General features: G+C 37.8%; 1 protein-coding gene across 1 annotated transcript in view; it reads left to right on the forward strand.

The window, feature by feature from the left end:
• Nucleotides 1–20,776, forward strand: part of FAF1 (Fas associated factor 1) — a 373,466-nt gene that overhangs the window by 110,846 nt on the left and 241,844 nt on the right. The window contains exon 6 of the mRNA XM_055139161.1: nucleotides 254–342. Coding sequence (XP_054995136.1) covers nucleotides 254–342 — 89 coding nt within the window. The remainder of the gene's footprint in view (nucleotides 1–253; nucleotides 343–20,776) is intronic.

Raw genomic sequence — 20,776 nt, forward strand, 5'->3', positions numbered from 1 at the left:
ATTCAGTGAAGAGATAGGTGAATTTCACTTATCTGTTTGTATCTCTGCATGAGCTAAAGGATTTCTATTTTATCTCACCATTTATATTTAGGCTAATTTTAGATGGGAGATACAGGTTGCTTGGATTTATTTCTTTTTGATTTTTTTTGCATTACTCAGCTTGTTTAAAAGATAAAAATTCAGCGATAAATTTTGCAAATTTTTAAGAATAAGGAAAAAGTAATAATGCACATCAATAATTTATCTTTTTCAGACGGTCCTGAAGTCACTACACTTGCCAAAAAACAACAGTCTTTACGTGCTTACACCAGACTTGCCACCACCATCATCTAGTCATACTAGGTAAGATTTTTACTTTTCCTGGGAATCTGAAATTTAAAGTCTGCTAAATTGTTTTCAGTTGTATCTATATTAATATCAAATCATGAATTCTTTAAAGCTCTAACTTAACGACAACGGTTAAATTAGTCCAATTTTCAAACTTTTTTAATTGAATTATTTGTTTTATTTCAGTAGTAGAATCTTTTTTTTTTTTCAAATGAAACTTTCAGCAAAAATCTGTTATGTAAATATTAGTCCAAATGGAGCCATAGCAAGTATAGCGAGTAGGGTGCTTACTTTGCATGTGACCTGCCTGGGTTTGATTCCTGGCACCTGATATGGTACCCTGTGGCTAGGAGTGATGGGAGTGATATCTGAGGACAGCCTGGAGTAAGGCCCGAGCACCTTTGGGTGTGGCCTAAAACTAATGTGACTTTTGTTTAAAAGTCACATATTAGTTTTGTTTAAAAGTCACATATTAGTTTTGTTTAAAAGTCACATATTAGTCACAAATGTGACTTTTGTTTAAAAGAGCTGGCTTTAAAGTAGAAGTTCCAACAACCCCTTTCTTAGGTTATATAATTATGGCTTATGGAACTCTCAGAAAAGTGCTTAACACTACCAATTTATTACAACACATATTTTAAAGAGTATATATGAACAGTCAGATGAAGAGATGCCTGGTACCAGATACAAAAGTGTCTTAACCACAGAATCTTCTTTGCTGTAAAACTTTAGCAGTGACACACAAACTTGCGGTGTCACTTGGATGCGTTCTTATTTAATCTAGAAGTGCCTCAAACCCTTCAACTCTGATGCTTTATGGAGACATCATTATATAGACATAAGTAATTAGTGACTATTAGTGATAAGCTCAACATTCATTTCTGTATCCCCAAGGTTAGGTGAAGGTAGAGATGGTGGTGACTAATAAGTTACATACAATTCTGTAATCATGGGGTTGGTGTTCCTGATACTCAGCTTCTATTCTGAGGGATTTTCTAAAAGTTAACTTCTTAACAACTCAGACAAGACATGTAATGAACAGTAAGTTTCCTTGATCGTTTACATTTTATTCTTATCGCTTTGGAAATTACAAGTTTTGGAGTACTTTGAGGGGAGAAGCAAACATACATTTCTTATTGTTAAAGTCATACCTTTACTGGTAGATTGTAAAAAACTAAACTAAAGCGCGCCGAGGGGGCGCGTGCACTCGCAGGCTCTCTAGGCGGCTCTGTCTCACCGCCCGCGTCCGGTGCCCCAGAACCGTTGTGTGTGCCGTCAGTCGAGGGCAGGCGACGGAAGGAAGAAGGAAGAAGGCCAAACTGGTTGCTCGATCCGTTTATTTCATTCTCTCCCTCCGCTTCTCTCCCGCTCTCCTGGGTCTCTCCCCGTGGATCTGCCCCGTGGATCTGGCTCGTGGATCTGGCTCGTGGATCTGGCCCCCCAACCCACTCTCACAGCCTAGTTAAATCTCTACAGCATCAGGGGGTTGGGGCCTACACGTAGGTGTGGTCACCATCAATAGGGTAAGGTTCCTTTCCCCTAGGGGATGCTTCTCCTAGGACTTAATTCTCTTTCAGCAGGAGGATCCACCCAAGGGCGGAGTCCCATGAATGTGTTTCTCTTCTCCTCAGCCAGCAAACATATAAGAATTCACAATATTAATTATTTTGTATGGACACAATAAGAGATGCATTAAAGCTTATAGAATTGCTCTCCTGGGGCCATCTCAATCTCAGACTACAGTGCTCAGGCCAGATCAGTCTTTCCTATCCCTGGCAGGGTCCCAGTCTCATAATTACTATTGGATCATGACAGCATTTGTCTATGATCAAGCTCTTAACTTATAGTTAAGAATTAGGCACTTTGGCCAGGCCCATCTCGATGCCAGGGTAGCACATAACTCACCGCTTGCCCTGGATCCTTCCTGTCCCACGTCGGGGACCCTACTTTGGGGTGCTAGGAACTGAGGGCAACTGAGGCTTAAGTGGAGAAAGCAGAGGCCCGGGAGGGAATATTCGAGGCCAATTAATTCCCAAGTTATAGAAACATAATATTGTCTTCTTGTGTCTATACAAAACAGTCATAGCTTTAAAGTAAATTATTCAAAAGGCACAAGAAGAAGAGAAAGGCAATATTAACTTATATAATATAAATTCAGTATCCTAGGAAGGTCTGACCTTGCAAATTAGCAGAGTCAGATTAAGGGAAAGCCTCGGATTAACTCTTTTGGGGAAGAGAGCATGGAGAAGTGATTATAGCTAAACAAAGGGATGGGAGAGATTCGGGAACACCTTGATGGGTGAGACTGGGGTAAGCCTAAACTCTGGGTAAAACCGGGACAAGCTACTTGTGGCAAGGAGGGAAAGGACAAAGTAATGTCATCCTACAGTAGATAATAGCAAAAAGAAAATTAAATTTGGCTTTTTCAAAGTTGAAATCACTGAACTAAAAGTAAATTTAATGTATTCAGTGGTCTGTGTTTTAGCTACGAATTTAAAGACTACTTTGGTTGCTCTTTATATCTATGTACAAATCAAATGCTAGTTGGAAGTTAAATATTTGTGTGCTTTTGCAAGTAGCCAAGAAAACTTGTGATTATAGTAACTTCAACTAAGTTAATCAAAGAGTTAAATAGACTTATCTATCTAGTCAAGTAGAACATCATTTTGTAGGCTGATTGGAGTCACTGTCATTCAATATCCACATAGTTACAAAAGGGTAGAATATATCTTTTTACGGCAGCATTATTAAGTGGACTCATCACAGTGTCTTTGTGGGCTAATGGAAATGGTCTTCATTGTATTTTTACTGACCTTAGTTTGATTGCCAGTTGCACAACTGCTAGGCAAGATTATATAACCCCAGGCAATCTACAGTGCTTATGAAATGCTATGTTTATTGGAGAAAGAGTACTTCTTTTGGCAGGAAGGTAACCTTTCCTAGTTGACTTTTTGGGTATTTACCAAGTTACAATGCTGCTCTTTCCTGTGTTGATATAGTAAGGACCTAAAAGTTCAAGCTAAACAAAAGCCAAAGAGGATAGAGTATTTGGGTGGAAGGAATAGATACATGTAGACACTTCTGCTAGTGAAAAAGAATGCAGGCCAATTTTTATTTTTCCTGATTTTGGAGATTAAGCCCAGGATTCGTGCATACCAAGCATATACTGTACCACTGGACCACATCTCCACACCAAGTTTAGTACCTCTGTTTCATGGATGAAGAATTGAGGTGTTTAGAAAAGTTTTGTGAATTGTTCAAGGTTAACAATACTTTTGATTCTGAATTCTCCATTGACTGTAGTTTTTAGACTCTTGATACATATAAAACTTTATTCCAAAGAAGCCTTCCTTTTATAAAAAAAAATCTTGTAATTTGTCAATATATAGTCTTTAAAGGGCATTATATACATTCACTGTATCACTGTCATCCCGTTGTTCATTGATTTACTCAAGTGGGTGCCAGTAATGTCTCCATTCCTCTAAGATTTTGGCTGCCTGTCCTTACTAATTTTTCCCAACGTTTGGAGGCTCTTTTCTGGGTCAGGGGAATGAGACCTGTTATTGTTACTATATTTGGCATATCGAATACGCCATGGGAAGCTTGCCAGGCTCTTCTGTGTGGGTGAGATTCTCTTGGTAGCTTGCCGGGCTCTCCAAGAGTTCTCCATATATATATATACACACACACATATATACATGTAAATATATATATATGTATATATATATATTTCTCTTTATGATGCTGTGTTGCGTGGTGCTTCGTGGCCGTGTGTTCTGGGAATATGTTCACTCGTGTGAGGCTTGGCCTGAGCATGTGGAAAGCGGCCTGGAGCATGGCGGGTGGTGAGGTAGTGGAGGTTGGCTGCCAGGGCCGGGTCCCTTGAGGCCGAGAGGGCTCTCACCCGCTCCTTCTGGGGCACCCCTGGTGCGGAGTTCGGTGGCATGGTTATGGGATTCTCATTTTATGCTCCCTTCTGGGAGAATCAGCTGTGAGTTCTGGAGGGTGGCCCATCATTTATATGCAATCTCACTTATTGTAGTTTTTCAAGAATATTCATAAAATTTCAGTGTGTATTGAATTTGTTAAGAAAACTATAATTTAGTAAACTGTTATAGAAAATAAAATGATCCTAAGTTACTGCTTAAAAATCATTTATTTCAGCCTTATTGTTTAGTGAAGAATATAGAGAACTATATCTTAAACTATATTCTAAGAAAACATATTTTTCTTAACTTAATTTTACTGCCACTAGGGGGTGCTTGGTAATTGAGTCTTTGTTTTTATACTATCTTTTTTCAAAAGAAGAAAAAGCTGAGTATCACAGTTGTAATATGAATATCTATAATTGAATTATTTGTAGAATTACATTCTTTTCAAAAACATTTTTAAGCTTAATGAGAACTTATGTGCAAAGACTTCAATTTTTTTTGTTTGTTTGCTCAAACCAGGACTTCACACATGCAGACAGGCACTATACTACTAAGCCACATTACCCGACCTAATAATTTTTTTCAGTGAATCACATTTTACTAATTAACTGAAACAAGATGGAAGCAGTATTCTTAAAGCACATTCTCAAAGTATACTATAAATCATAGTAAAGTAAGAAAGGGGAAACATGTCTCTATTCATAGGAGTTTTATAACTTATTCATTAAAAGCATTAGACATTCTTTTTTCTTTTTGGGTCACACCCAGCAATGCTCAGGGGCTAATCCTGTCTCAGCACTCAGGAATTACTGCTGGCAGTGCTCAGGGGACCATTTGGGATGCCAGGGACCAAACCTGGATCCGCCACGTGTAGGGCAAATGCCCTATCCACCGTACTATCTCTCTGGCCCCAGTATTAGACTTCCCTAGTTCATCTTTTAACAGAAATTTTGTTTGGATATCATTTAGTTTTTATATTCAGTCTGCTACTGAGGTTGATTCATCCAATAAACTTTTCTTCTCACTTTTTCTAAAGGTTATTGTTACTGAGACATCTGTTCTCACATTTCATCTTATTTGTACCTTCTCCCCAACGTCTGTTCTCAAACCTTCAGTTACTTTTTTTTGTTTTCCTTTTTGGGTCACACCTGGTGATGCACAGGGGTTACTTATGTACTCAGGAATTACTCTTGGCGGTGCTCGGGGGACCATATGGGATACTGGGAGTCGAACCTGGGGTCAGCCATGTGCAAGCAAATGCCCTACCTGCTGTGCTATCCCTCCAGCTTTTCAAACCTTCAATTACTTTTTAAAAAACTGTGTATCATGTACTTCATTTTAATTTATCTTGTTTAAAATTATTTTTTATTTTGGTTTAAGAAGCATGATTGTTCTAGTGTTAACATTTGCAGTTTTGACGTATAAAGTTACTGCTTCTCCCCTACCAGAGTGCCCAAGACCTTTCATCACTGTCCATGTGTTACACTTCTAGCCCATCTCTTCCCCTGAAATCATCCTTATTCACAGTTTCTCTTTCTATTGTTTCAGTTACCTGCAGACCAAAAATACTACATTAGGCTGGGGGAAAGATGGTATTCACAGGATTTTTATTATAGTATGTTATTATAGTTGTTCCATTTTATTACTGGATATTTTCACTAGTTTGTTGCTGTGCCTGACATTTTATCATAGGTGTGCTATGTGTAGGAAAAAACCACTACATATAGGGTCAGTGCTATGATTTCAGGTATCTGCTGGGTATCTTAAAGTGTATTCCTTACAGGGAATACTGCTTATGGAGGATTCATGCTCTTTTTTTCTCTCTTTTTAATACAATCTTCCTCTGAATTAAAAAAAAACTACACATACACACATAGCCTCTGCAGATTAGAAGGGGGACCTTTTGTATATTTATGTTGTCAATGGGACATCAGTAGGAGAACTTTGGAAAGGGGGTGAGCAGCATTTCATCCTTAGGCTCTTGCATTGAACTGCTAGCCAGTTGACCATGATCCACCAGTGAGTCCCTAGACCTCCTAAGCACTGTTTGGAAGTCCCCTTCCCCCACAAAAAAGAATTCTGGAGGTAGGGAAGGAAGGCACAGTTCAGTTCATAACAGGGAGGGTAGGATGGAGTTCAGGGATTTAGTGTTAAAGTGTAATTAGTAGGTTTAGAGACAGAAGAATTGATTGTAGCATCAGAATATTTAAGATGTCAAAAATGGAGAATATTTTTTTGTTATGGATTCAGATGTGTTTTAGTAATGATGATTAAAAATTAGAAATTATACTGATATAGAACATAGGTAGTATTTACAAGAATAAAAGTATTAAGAAAGTATGAAGCAAATGTAATCAATAAGTGACATATGCAATAACTGGTTTTTTTTGGGGGGGGATCACACCCGGCAATGCACAGGGGTTACTCCTGGCTCTGCACTCCGGAATTACTCCTGGCGGTGCTCAGGGGACTATAGGGGATGCTGGGAATCGAACCCGGGTCGGCCATATGCAATGCAAACGCTCTACCCACTGTACTATTGCTCCAGCTCCAATAACTGTTATTTTTAAAGGCCTTTTTGCCAAACTCTTTATATCCATTATCCTATACAAATCTGATAGTAAATTATAAATATTATTACCTATATTTTGCTGATGGAAAATTGAATTAATGATACAGGAGAAGCTTCAAGATCCTTATTAGCTTTAGTTCATATTATAGAAAAGCAAGAAACCCCCAAAACCCAAATAATCAATGCATATTATAGAAAAGTGTAAGCCTAGATATACATGTTACAAGTAGCACGGTAGCACTGTAGCACTGTTGTCCTGTTGTTCATCGATTTGCTCGAGCGGGCACCAGTAATGTCTCCATTGTGAGACTTGTTACTGTTTTTGGCATATCGAATATGCCACAGGTAGCTTGCCAGGCTCTGCCATGAGGGCGAGATTCGGTAGCTTGCTGGGCTCTCCGAGAGGGATGGAGGAATAGAACCCTGGTCAGCTGCGTGCAAGGCATGTTATAACTAAAGGAGATAAACATGAAAGAAAGTAACCTGCATGCTCTAAGAAGAGAAAGAGAATGAGAATACTAAACCAGTACATCATCAAATAGTAATATGAAAAAGAAGCACAGAAAAATAAGTACAGTAGAAAACAAAAAATAGAACAGAAAAAAAAAAGAACAGGAAACAAACCAGATATATAAAGATTGCAATAAGTATCTCTTTAAACTTTCATTAATAACAGAAGTTCTCAAATATGATTGTAAAAGTTGTTAGCTATATATTGTTGCCAGAGAAACATCTTTTAAAGAAATTACAGAGTAAAGAAATGGACAGGGTAGGGGGGCCGGAGCGATATCACAGCAGGTAGGGCATTTGCCTTGCACACGGCCGATCCGGGTTCAATCCTCGGCATCCCATGTGGTCCCCCAAGCACCGCCAGCAGTAATTCCTGAGTGCAAAGCCAGGAGTAACCCCTGAGCATCGCTGGGTGTGACCCAAAAAGCAAAAAAAAAAAAAAAAAAAAAAAAAGGACAGGGTAGGGCCTATAACTCAAAGGGTTGGAGCACATGCTTTGCAAGGGGTAGGTCTAGGTTTTGTTTCTGGTATCATATGTCCCACGAACACTATTGGAAACAGACCCTAACACTGCACCAGTAGCAGCCCCTAATCACCATCGGATATGGCCCCAAATGAAAAGAAAGGGATAGAAAATGACACTTAGGTTCATAAACCAAGTACTACTGCAAATAATATAATATAGCAATATCACAAAATTGAACTTAAGAAATAGCATTAAAGGGTTTACCAAGAAGATATGATAATTAGGAACTTGTGGACACAAACCTACAAAACCTGACAGAATAAACTGAAATACATCGACCACAATTATATGCAAACATCTTTTATATACTAATGAATTAATAAATCTTCATGGTTCCAATGAAATTTGATCTATCTAAATACACATGAAATACTTATTATGTTGACATATATACTACAACACAAAGTCAGTAACCAAAAAGCAATACTGTGCTGATCCAATTCTCTATTATATATTATATAGTAAAATTAATTGTGAACTAAAAAAAATCTATAAGATCTATGTAGTTCTGAATATGACAAAAATTTTACTTTAAGCTAATATTGGATTGGAGTGATAGCACGGTGAGTAGGGCGTTTGCCTTGCACATGGCCGACCCGGCTTCTATTCCTGCCCCCTTCTCAGAGAGCCCAGTAGGCTACTGAGAGTATCTTGCCTGCACAGCAGAGCCTGGCAAGCTACCCTTGGCGTATTCTATATGCCAAAATAGTAGCAACAAGTCACACAGTGGAGATGTTACTGGTACCCGCTCAAGCAAATCGATGAACAGTGGGAGGACAGTGCCACAGTGCTAAACTAACATATGGGTAAATATGAAATCAGAACTTTAACCATTTGATTTAGAAGTGAACATATAAATGAAAGTACTAGATACTAAAACAACTAATATAGGAGAAATGGTACTTAGTAACTTTATGCCCCTAATTCGAAGAAAAGAAAAAGAACAATTGAATTGTATCTTTAAGGAAGTAACAGTTATTCTGAAGGAAATAGAAGGGGAGATTGAATACAGAAATGTGATAGAGATACTTGACAGAATAATTTGCATTTGAAAAACCAAGATAACAAATCAAGTGAGCACAAATAAAAATATCAGTCATGAAAATAGATTCTTTACATATCAGGAGAGAATCTTATTTTTCTATGTAGGCCACATTGGAGGGATGCTCAGGGGTTACTTCTGGTTCTGCACTTGAGTGACTCTTGGTGGTGCTCAGAGGGATTCAATGCAAGCACTCTACCTGCTGTACTATCATCTTTTTGGCCCTTGTTTTTATTTTATTTTGTTTTATTTCCTTGTTTTAGTTTTTGACCTTAGTATCTGCACCAGCATGGTACATGATGGAACATGTAAGGATCGAACATGCACTCATATGCTATCTGTATCCATGGTTCTGAATTTAAATTGCTGCTGTTATTGGTCCACACCCACCCGTGCTCAGGGGTTATTCCCGGTTCTGCACTTAGGAATCACTCCTGGAACACTTGGGTGACTATATGGGATGCCGGGGATTGAACTTGGTTCAGCTGTGTAAAAAGGCAAGTGCCTCCCTGTTGTTCTATCTCTCTGGCCAAATTAGTTAACTATGGAGCTAGAGTTATTAACTTGAAATAATGCCTTTCTTTAGAAATTTAGAAATTCTTTAGAAATAATTAAAAATTTAGGTGAGATCGTAAAATTTTATATAAAGTAATGAAATAACTATAAGAGAAAATGGATTATGTGAAAAATGATGGCTGTCAAAGAACTGAATTTGTAGGCAAAATTTTATACTTCCCTCTGTTTTGTCACTGTACTGTATTTTATTAGTAATTTAGTAACATTTTTACTTGTTGTTTATCTTCCTCATCGCAGTGTAAAGGTACACAAAATCAGGTTTTTTTTTTTTTTTTTTTTACTGTTGTAGTTCCTACAGCTGGAAGAGTTCCTGAAACCTAGTAGGTACTTGTAAATATTTGAGAAATGAATACTGCAGAGTGACATGTTTCTATCGATACTTATAAGTATCACTGTCATCCTGTTGTTCGTCGATTTACTCGAGCGGGCACCAGTACTGTCTCTATTACATTCAGCCCTGAGATTTTAGCAGCCTCTCTTTACTCGTCTTCCCCAACGATTGGAGGCTCTTTCAGGGTCAGGAGAATGAGACCTATCGTTACTGTTTTTGGCATATTGAATATGCCACAGGTAGCTTGCCAGGTCTGCCGTTCGGAGCGGAATACTCTCCATAGCAAAGGTACCTTATAAGAGACATCAAAATTTAATAAAATTCTAATAGTGGGATATCATGCACCATGCAATAGTAGAGATTAGATGTTTGAGGAACAAAAGATTTTACAGTATTCCTTGTATACAAAAGCTAAATACTCTTTGGCATGAGATTAGACTTTTATTCATTGTTTCTTCTGGTTTTAGCCATTAGTACACTAAACTTTTTTTTTCATGAGTTTTGAACTCTTCTAATTCTACATTTGATATGCACTTAACTATACCTGCTGAACATTGATTGTATGCCTTGGGAAATACTGAAACATCCTTCCTTTATTTCTGCTTTTTATACCCTTTCAGCTACGATTTAATAGGTATCCAGCTGGGGCCTGAGTGATAAATCAGTGGGCTAGAGCACATGTCTTACATATAGGAAAGCCAAAACCAAATTGTTTTCTTTTTTTTTTTTCTTAGTCATATTCAATTGTGCTAAGGTCTTACTCTTAGCTCTGTGTTCAGGGATCGCTCCTAACAGTGCTTGGGGGCCATATCAGGGATGGAACCTGGGTCAGCCAGTGCAAGGGAAGCACTCTGCCTGCTATAATATTTCTCTGGCTTCTCCAACCTGTCCTTAAGAATTGCAACCCTTTGAGTAGAATGTGCATTGATTTGCATACAAACATAGTATATTTCCTTTCCCCCATCCTCCCTTTTCTATTTCTTCCACCTTGTGTTTAGATCATTCTACTATCTCTCTCCCTTTCCCCCTCTCCAGTCCCCCATTATCCCAATTAAATAGTCTGTTGGAACTCCAGGCTATGTTCATTGTATGAGGTGAATTACCATCAAGAGCTTTACTCATTAGTATTTTAACACCTGCACTAGTATATAGGTTCAGAGTATTTTCCCACTAAAATTTATCATACAACCTTATTAACTGTCTTGGAATTTCAGCTTAGTTCTTAGATGTCTTCCCAATAAACACTACACTAAAAAGTGTGAGATTTGCCATTCCAACTCTAGGAGAGTCAACCAGTGAAAAACAAAACGAAGGCCATCTTTATGGTCTTGACACTAACTTTTGTGACACAAATTTATAAACTGATTTTTGTAAAGGACTAGGTTTTAAAAGCATATTTAACTGGATGTTTTCTACCAGCATAAGTGAAGCATCATCAAATAGTTGTTTAAAACAGTTGCCAGAGATAATCTGCACAAAGGAAAAAAACCCAGCAAATGGCTATTTAAGTGTTGAAGTGTTGTTTTGATATGTTAGGGATATTCAGAATGCTCACAATGAAGAATGCCTCAACTTCCTTAAGTATAAGAAACCGCCTTGAGTGGCATCTAGATTTCTAATGAAGAATGATGATACAGTTTGGATGCAGTATCATGGACTGTTTCAAATAGTGCTTTGTACTGGATCTGCTGAAACATCAGTCCAGTTTGGTATCCTGTGAAAGTTTGTTATTTTCTGGGTAGACATTTCTATAGAGTATTGTCTTTAAAATCAGATGGTCTCTTCTATATTGAAAGCATTTTTATGTTTTCTAATTTTAAAATTAATATTTTCTTATAGATTTTGTGCAATAAAGCTCAGGTAGGTTGTGTGGTTTTTGCAGATGCTTTAACAACTGATAAAATTTTACATTTGTAAAATTAATATATTGTACTGGTACAAAATAGTTTTAAATTATATTTTAAAAGCCTCAAAAAAAAAAGGAAATAGTCTGTTGGACTTTTTCCCCAGCCCCAAGTTTGCTTTTTAAAAAGCATCCTACTTCTGTTGCCCAACCACTTCTTTTCTTTTTGTTTTGTTTTGGGGCCACAACCATTGATGCTCAGGGATTACTCCTAGCCCTATACTCAGGAATCACTCCTGGGGTGTTCAGGGAACTGTTTGGGATGCTGGGGATTGAACCCTGGTTAGATACTTGTAAAGCAATCGCCGTACGTGCTGTATTGTCCACCACTTCTTAAACTTTGTACAGATTTTAATCCTTTCAGTATTTTCTCTCCTTTGTTTATAACCTGCTATTGTGTGTATGTGTGTGGATGTAGTTTTCTTTTAACACAAGAAGAGTCATATCATGAGAGTGTTGAGAACGAGAGGAAAGCAATCATTTAGTCTAATCCCATTTTATGACTGGCAGAACTGAAGTGCTGAAACAGAACATTGAAAAGTCCATTAAGTCTTAGTTTTCTCATTTAGAATGCTCAGGATGATAATTTCTGTCTCTCAGGATTTAAGAGAAGCGAGCAGTATGATTCAGAGCCCAGGAAGATAGCGCAGAAGGCTGGAGTACATGCCTGTGCATAAGACCCTAAGTCTGACCCTGTTCACTACATAACTTCTCAAGCACCACTGGATATTGGCCTGGTATCCTTCAAGCACTGTCAAGGTGGCCCTATTGCCCCTCAGGAGTGCTCCTGGGCTCTATGAACACACAACTTTTCAGTCCCTCAAATAATAGCACCGTCACACTGTCGTAGCACTGTCGTCCTGTTGTTCATCGATTTGCTCGAGTGGGCACCAGTAACGTCTCCATTGTGAGACTTGTTGATACTGTTTTTGGCATATTGAATATGCCACGGGTAGCTTGCCAGGCTCTGCCATGCGTGCATGATACTTTTGGTAGATTGCCAGGCTCTCTGAGAGGGATGGAGGAATCGAACCAAGGTGAGCCGTGTGCAAGGCAAACGCCCTACCCACTGTGCTAAATAAATAAAGCACATGTAAACATCAGATCTGGCACAGTACAGATGCTCAGTACTTTCTCTTGATGAGTCAGGATTTGGATGTCATAGAACTTTTTAACTCCTTATAGTACCTATGTGCATTGTTCAAAAGGTTGAATCAATATGGTCCTTAACTGCAAGTTTAGTTTCCATTTAGCTTATGTGTGAATTAGGAGCAGTATCTGCAGGCCCAAAGTAGATTCTCAATAAATTCTTTAAAAAGATGAATGAAGTCATATAGCTCCCTTAGGGAAAAATGAACAGTTACCACCTTTAAAAAGATGTATGAAATGATACAGTCCCATTAGGAAGAAATGAACAGCTACCAACAAAAGACTCCTAATTGCAACAAGAAAAAAATATAGATTTCATTTCTGAATAATTTTCTGAACTAGTCTCTGAAAACCAATGGTAAATAAAATTGCCATTATAAACCAATAGTAAATAACATTTAAAAAATATTTTTGAAAAAAGTCTATATTTTTAGTAAACTTTCTTCATGGCAACTATTTATTGATTGGCATGTGTGAGGTTTTACAGCAGTGTGATGTTAACTTAATATATAAATTATCATTTTTTAATAATTATATGCAAACATATGCTACAATTCTTATTAATTTGTTTTTTCTTCCAGAAAGCTTTACAAAGCAACTCTTTTGGTTGTTTTTCCAGAGAATATTTATCAGTGAAAATGCTTTAAGTTAGCAGCATTGTGATCAGAGCACTATTTGATGGCTAGGGAGATAACTCTAAGGAGCTATGTACACATTTGCGTGTGGGAGCCCTGGTTTTATTCCTGGCACCCTGTGGTTTCTGTGTACTCAGGAACAGACACTGGAGCCACCACCAAGTGTGGCCCCCCCAAACCAAAGCAAACAGTGAAAGAGAACTATATTTGATGTGTCATTCTTAAAATGACATCATTTCTCAAGAAATAATTGGGGAACTGGAGAGATAGTACAGGGGTTAAGGCACTTGCCTTGTATGCAGCTGAAAGCACTTTGATCTCTGCACTGTTTAAGGTTTCCTGAGCACCACGTGAAGTGTGACTCTTAAGTACAGAACCCAGAGTAGCCCCTGAGTACCACTTCTTAAGGCTCCCCTAAGCCCCCAAAATAAACTTTTATAACCAGTTTTTCAGTTGGCAACATGAAATTTTATAAAAATACAATTTGGAAGCAATATGTTGACAAATATTTATTAATAAAGGGCTTGTGAATAGTGGTTCATTTTGAGAACAGCACATTTTCCCAATGGTGTATATTTTATGGATGAACAAAATTCTTTTTTTGGGGGTCACATCTGTGTGGTGCTCAGGACTTATTGTGCTCTCAGAGATCACTCCCGGCATGCTTGGGGACAATATGGATTGCCAGTGATAGAATCTTGGTTGGATGCATGGAAGATAAGTGCTCTATCCACTGTACTTCTCTCCTGCACTTGAGGAAAAATTCTTTTCCTCAGCTTAAAAACTGATGGAGATCACAAACACATGTGACTGAGTTGATGTACTTATTATTCCCATTTGTATGATTTTCTGCCTATTTATAGGTCGGTGACTAGTGAGATTAGCATGTTACCATAGAATCTGAAAAAGAACAGCAGATTTTCTTGTTCTAGTGAATAGTCAGAATCTTGGTCACAGGCTAGAGAGGTAGCACAGCTGATAGGGCGTTTGCCTTGCACGCGCCCGACCTGGGTTTGATTCCCAGCATCCCATATGGTTCCCTGAGCACCACCAGGGGTAATTCCTGAGTGCAGAGCCAGGAGTAACCCCTGAGCATTACTGGAAGTGACCCAAAAAGCAAGGAAAAAAAAAGAGTCTTGGTCACATTCTTGAAACAAAATTTAGTCAGTCTGTAAATTTTCTTTGCTTCCATGGAAGTTCCTGTATACTATGAGGGTTTGTCTAGATGGATTGAATTGTTTTGACAGAACTACTTGATGGATCACAATATATCACTATCACCACTAATTACCACATTTTGATTAATCTTATATACTTTGGTTAATACATTTTGCTGAATCCAATATATCACTATATAAACAGTAATTATAGACATAAGGCCACCTGAACTTTGAAATTATCATTGAAAATTGTTATTAAGAATTATGTGAAACCAAATGTTTGTTTATATAGACATATTTAATTGCCAGCAAAGAAAGCAATTAAAAGTAGCTGCAGAGTAAGAGGCCAACCTTTGTTAAACGTGGTTTTAAGATTGTTACAGAACTTGTGGTGATGATAACATGGTGTCTTGGAGGATGTTAACAACTGTAGCAGAGTGTTAATTAAGAATGATGTAATCTCCAGCTCAGAATTATTAGTATCATATGTTAGTTTAGCTGGACAGGAGCAAAATGTAGTTTCAGCTATGATGAGGGCTCAAGTTTTATTTATAGTGGAAAGATTAACATTTTATTTTTATGCTATTCTCTAGACAATTTAAAAATCCTGAATGAAATACAGTCAAATGTAAACATCAAGTTCCTTCCTCATTTACATATGTGCCAGATTTTCAAACTGATTGCTATTTGAACCTAATCTGTCATTGCTGGCTGCATTAGCTACAACAAACATTACATTTACATATTGATTTCTTATTTTGTTTTAGTGTAAATAATCCATAATTATAGTAAATTTGGTCTTTTGTTGACAAGAGCTCATATGATTGTAAGTTTAGAATGGAAATTTAAATTGCCATGTGTCATGCTTTTTAATTTAAAATTTTGATGTATCTGAAAGGATAAAAAGATCATTGTAGATCATAAAAATTCCCAAAGAGACAAAAGAGGAAAATTTTAGGGCCTTTGGTAAGGATATAATTTGTAAGGCATTAATGAAAAATTCAATACCATATCCAAGGTTATTTACATTTTTATAATAAAAAGCCGGTAATTTGAAAGAAATTGCTGGCTTTGCTCCATTATCAGATGATATTTGTAAAATAAAATCTAGTGGAAATGAACCGCCTGAGCCTACCTTACATTTGTATTTTAATTTTAAATATCTAGTTAAAAAAAAAACAAGAAAAAAAGCATGTGTACAATGCATAAATGTGAAAGAAGAATCTTGATCCCTATGTTGGTGCTAACACTTTTCTTAAATATGTGGCATTGATTTGAGAAGAATAGTTTCACCAACAACAACCATATATGTCAGTGGCACATAATACTAAATACTGATGGCAAAAACCATGGTTTTCATTTACATTAATTGAAAGTGTTGTATTTTATATCTACATTTATGAGTGCTATTGCAGAGTTGGTAAGAGATTATTCATGCATTTTTATGGTTTATTTTTAGTGAAAATATAATTTACATATGATAAATCTGCAATTCTTAAGTATCCTTAAGTTATATGGAATTTGACAAAAACATTGATTTCTTCATGGATTTTAATGAGTTGGATATCAATGAATGGGGCATATAAACTAACAGACAGCTTCTTAGAAGTATACACTGATCTGATAGCAGCTATTTACTTCAGTACTATCAATGGAGAAGCCCTAAAAATCCTTATATTCAACTCAGGCTGCTAAAATGTAAAGCCATTGCTGGGTGGCTTAAATAAGAGACATGTTCCTAGTTTACAGTTCTGGAACTTGGTGCAGCAGTGATGTAGCTTTGTGGTAAAGCACATGCCTTGAATAAATGAGACCTGGATTTGATCTCCGTCACCAAATAAAAATGTAACCTTCTGGAGCTAGGAAACCCCAAGATTAAGGTGCAGACAGATTTGGTTCTTGGTGAAAACACTCTACCGGCTTTCAGATAACTGTTCGCCTGGGGTCCTCACATGGCAGAGAGTGAAAAATGCTTCGGTCTCTGCTCTTAGAAAGACACTATCCCATCTTGATACCGCATTCAGTGATTTTCTCTAAACCTAATCACCTTCCAAAGGCCTTCAGATGTCATCACATTAGGGGTCAGGCTTCAGGATATGAATTTGGGATGGGGACAGTCTGTAGTATCCCAGGAGCCCAATTACAGCTTTTTGTTTTTCCTAGTCTAATTGTTTAATCTTGATAAACTTATATTTTCTAACAGTGTTTCCCTTAGACCTGTTAGTGTTCTAATATGAAGGCTCTTGTTTAACATGACCAACTCCACTCACTGAAGACTTTAAGGTGCTCTCAGTTCAAGTAATTGCTAAAAAAAAAAATATCCTTAAATTTTGGTTTAACTCTATACAAGGCACTATACCTACTATTTTGCTGCTGTACGAAGTAAACCTCCTTCCTCCCTTCCTTCTCTTTCTCCCTCCTTTATTCTCTCCCTTCCTTCCTTATGTTGTTTTTGGGCCACACCTGACTATCCTTAGGAGTTATTCCTGGCTCTGGACTCAGGAATTACTCCTCCTGGTGGTGCTCAGGGGACCATATGGGATACTCAGGATCAAACCTCTGTTGACCACATGCAAGGCAAGCGCCCTACCCACTGTACTGTCTCTCCAGCCCTCATAACTTATTTCTTATATGAAACCTGTTCATCGATTATATGCAGGAAAGTAATTCCTCTTATTTTTTGTTTTTGTTTCTTTTGTTTTAGGGCCACAGGTAGAGGTGCCAAGATACATCTCCAAAGCATGCACTCCATCTCTTTTTTTTTCTTTTTTCTTTCTGGGTCACACCTGGCGATGCACAGGTGTTACTTCTGGCTCTGCACTCAGGAATCACTCCTGGCAGTGCTCAGGGGACCATATGGGATGCTGGGAATCGAACCCGGGTCGGCCGCGTGCAAGGCAAACGCCCTACCCGCTTTGCTATTGCTCCAGCCCCTCCATCTCTTTAATTCATCTCACTGCTCCTCACCATTTCTCCTCTTAATTAGAAATTAGTAACAGTTACATGATAATTGAATGATTCTTTTGCTACCTTACTGCAGCCATTTTTGCCTTGAAAAATCATTTTATCAGGTATATTAAAATAGCCACTTTTTTTTTTAATTTGGCTTTTGCTTGGTCTATAGTCTACTTTTGGCATGCATCTTTCAACCTGAGTGGATCCTCCCAACATCCTCTACTTGGTGTTCCCTCTTCTTTTCTTTTTTTAAATATATATATATTTTTATTAATTATTTTTTTTGAATCACTATGAAATACAGTTACAAAGTTTTCATATTTGATCCACCATCAAACCCCCGCATACCACCCCTCCCACTCCCCCTCTGCCTGTGTGGCAGACATTTTTCACTTTACTCTTTCCTTACTTTGATTACATTCAATTTTCAACAGGAATCTCACTATTATTTGGAGGTTTTTTTCCAACAGTCAGACATGCTGGATGGCATCAATACCTTTCAGAAAAGGTCTGGAGATGTCTGGAGATGTCCCAGTCCCACATCCTGGAGCTGTGTTAGTAGCTGCTCAGTGTCACTGGGGCTCCATCTGGAGAAGGCGTACAGGCTGTACCTCCTCCGTCTGGCTCCCTGGTGTTGCTGGCCCGGTCTGGGGTCCGGAGCATTCTCCGGCCTGTGTGGCTTACCGGAACGCCCAGATTCTTTGTTGAATGCAGCAAGATGGCCAGTGTTCCCTTTTCTATCTTAGCTGCCTTTTCCCCCAGCATGTGAGGCCAGTTTCCGAGCTGTGGTGCAGACCTCCTAGTTCTTATCTCTACTAGTCTTGGGCGCTAGTCTCCCATTATGTTACTTTATATTCCACAGATGAGTACAATCTTTCTATGTCTATCTTTCTCTTTCTGACTCATTTCACTTAAGATGATACTTTCCATGTTGATCCACTTATATGAAAATTTCATGAGTTCATCTTTTCTAACAGCTGCATAGTATTCCATTGTGTAGATGTACCAAAGTTTCTTTAACCAGTCATCTGTTTTTGGGCACTCCGGTTGTTTCCAGATTTTGGCTATTGTAAACAGTGCTGCAATGAACATACAAATGCAGATGTCATTTCTATTATACCTTTTTGCCTCTCCGGGATATATTCCCAGGAGTGGCATTGCTGGGTCCAATGGGAGTTCAGTTTCTAAATTTTTGAGAATCGTCCATATTGTTTTCCAAAAAGGCTGAATCAGTCGGCATTCTTAGGGATCACTCTTACATCATGTTTGGGACAGATCTCCAGTGGTGCTTGATGACGTTTGGGGATTCTATGCTGGGGATTGAGTGCCTTAACCCTTGTACTGTCTCTCTGACACCTCTCAATCTTTTAATAGTTTCATCTCATATCCTTCCTATCCCTACCCACAGTTTTCAAGATAGGATACTGGCTTGAATTATGAAATGATATCTTAGTGATCCCTCTAGAATTATGAAGTAATATGAAATGAAATCACTCGGGATAATATAGGGACCCAGAGATTGAATTCAGGTCAGATGCATGCAAGGCAAGTGCCCAACCTGCTGTACTATAGCTCCAGCACTCGAAATAGTCATATGATTTCATGTAGGTAAGTCACTGAAGTGCCCTTTTAATGTGAAATGCATCCAAAACTATTAAAATTAACTTTTATAATATTGCTTTTATCAGTTCTTGACATGGAGACTGATTATGGCTTTGTGTATGTACATGTAGAAAAATGCTTTTACTAGTAGCCTCAACTTTATTTATTAGAACCTAAATGTTAAAATTTACTTTACATTATTTTTCCATTATTAACAAAAAATGGAAGAAACTGTAAAATACTTTAAGCCAGTGAATTAAAATAAAAGTAGCACTGATTAGAAGGCAGGTATTTAACAGATGAGTTTCCGTTTGTGATAAATGTTCATAGTTATTTTACAATGGAATCACCCTGGGCAGTGATTTTACAAATGAAAGTGTATTAGAAACTCAAAGCTGAAGCTGTTTCTAGAATTATGTTGGGAAATTATATATTTAATGCTTAGTGGATATTGATGTGTCATTTGTCTACCAATCTCACTTAGACCTTTTTTTGTGTGGGGAACGGACTTATTAAACATTAGCTCAGAAGGCCTTGGGACCACTGCTATTGGTCATGTGGATTGCTGGAAAGTTCAGTAGTAGAGCTCAGGATACAGCATTGCTTTTGTAGTAGGCTTTTCTTTGTGGTGTTTGGGATCTCTTTAGCCATGCTTGGTGGCGTTGGGGATTCTATGGTGGGGATTGAGTGCCTTAACCCTTCTGCTATCTCTGACTCCTCTCAATCTTTCAATAGTTTCATCTCCTATCCTTCCTATCCCTACCCACAATTTTGAAGGTTGGAGACTTGCTTGAATTATGAAATGACATATGTGAAAATGTTTGGCTCTTTGCCTACTCATTGCTTTAAAATCCTGCCATTCTTTTGTAGTTGTCATTGTGAATAGCTACTAGCTCAAAACCTGAGGAAAATGTGGAAGATTCTTGTTCCATTCTGAACATTAATTTCAGTCTGTATTTGAGAATAAGAGCAATTCTGATTTTTAATGACTTTTGTTTATCGACACAAACCGATCTCCTGGTAGGTTAATGCAAACATTTGAAGTAAAATAAAAATAATGGAGAATAAAACTAATAAGGAGACTATATTATCCACTGGATTTATTTCTTGTATTGAAGCAAAATTTAGTTTGCTTTTATTTTGGACATACCCAATGCTGCTTATGTGCTATTCCTGTCTCTTTGCTCAGGAAGTCACTCCTGAAATGGTTGGTGGACCAAATGTGGTGCTGGGGGGGATTTAATTGGAATTGGTTCTATGCAAGTCAAGCATCTTACCCTGAACTATTTCTCTAGCTGCAGATTGCATCTAAAAAGTTTCCACATTTTGGTCAGAGAGAGAGAGAATACAGCCAATAAGGTGCTTGCTTTGCACATTGGTGACCAGAGTTTACTCCCTGGCACTGCATATGGCTCTGAGCACTAGAAGGAATGATCTCTGATATGGCTCCAAACCAAAACTTAAATTAAAAGCTTTTACATTTCACCATATCTTCCTTTCTTTTTGAAGTTAAAGAGGAAATGTGCTATTAAAAAGTTTTTAATCATTTCTCACGT

This window comes from Sorex araneus, chromosome 5, assembly GCF_027595985.1.
Source record: "Sorex araneus isolate mSorAra2 chromosome 5, mSorAra2.pri, whole genome shotgun sequence".
Lineage (NCBI taxonomy): Eukaryota > Metazoa > Chordata > Mammalia > Eulipotyphla > Soricidae > Sorex > Sorex araneus.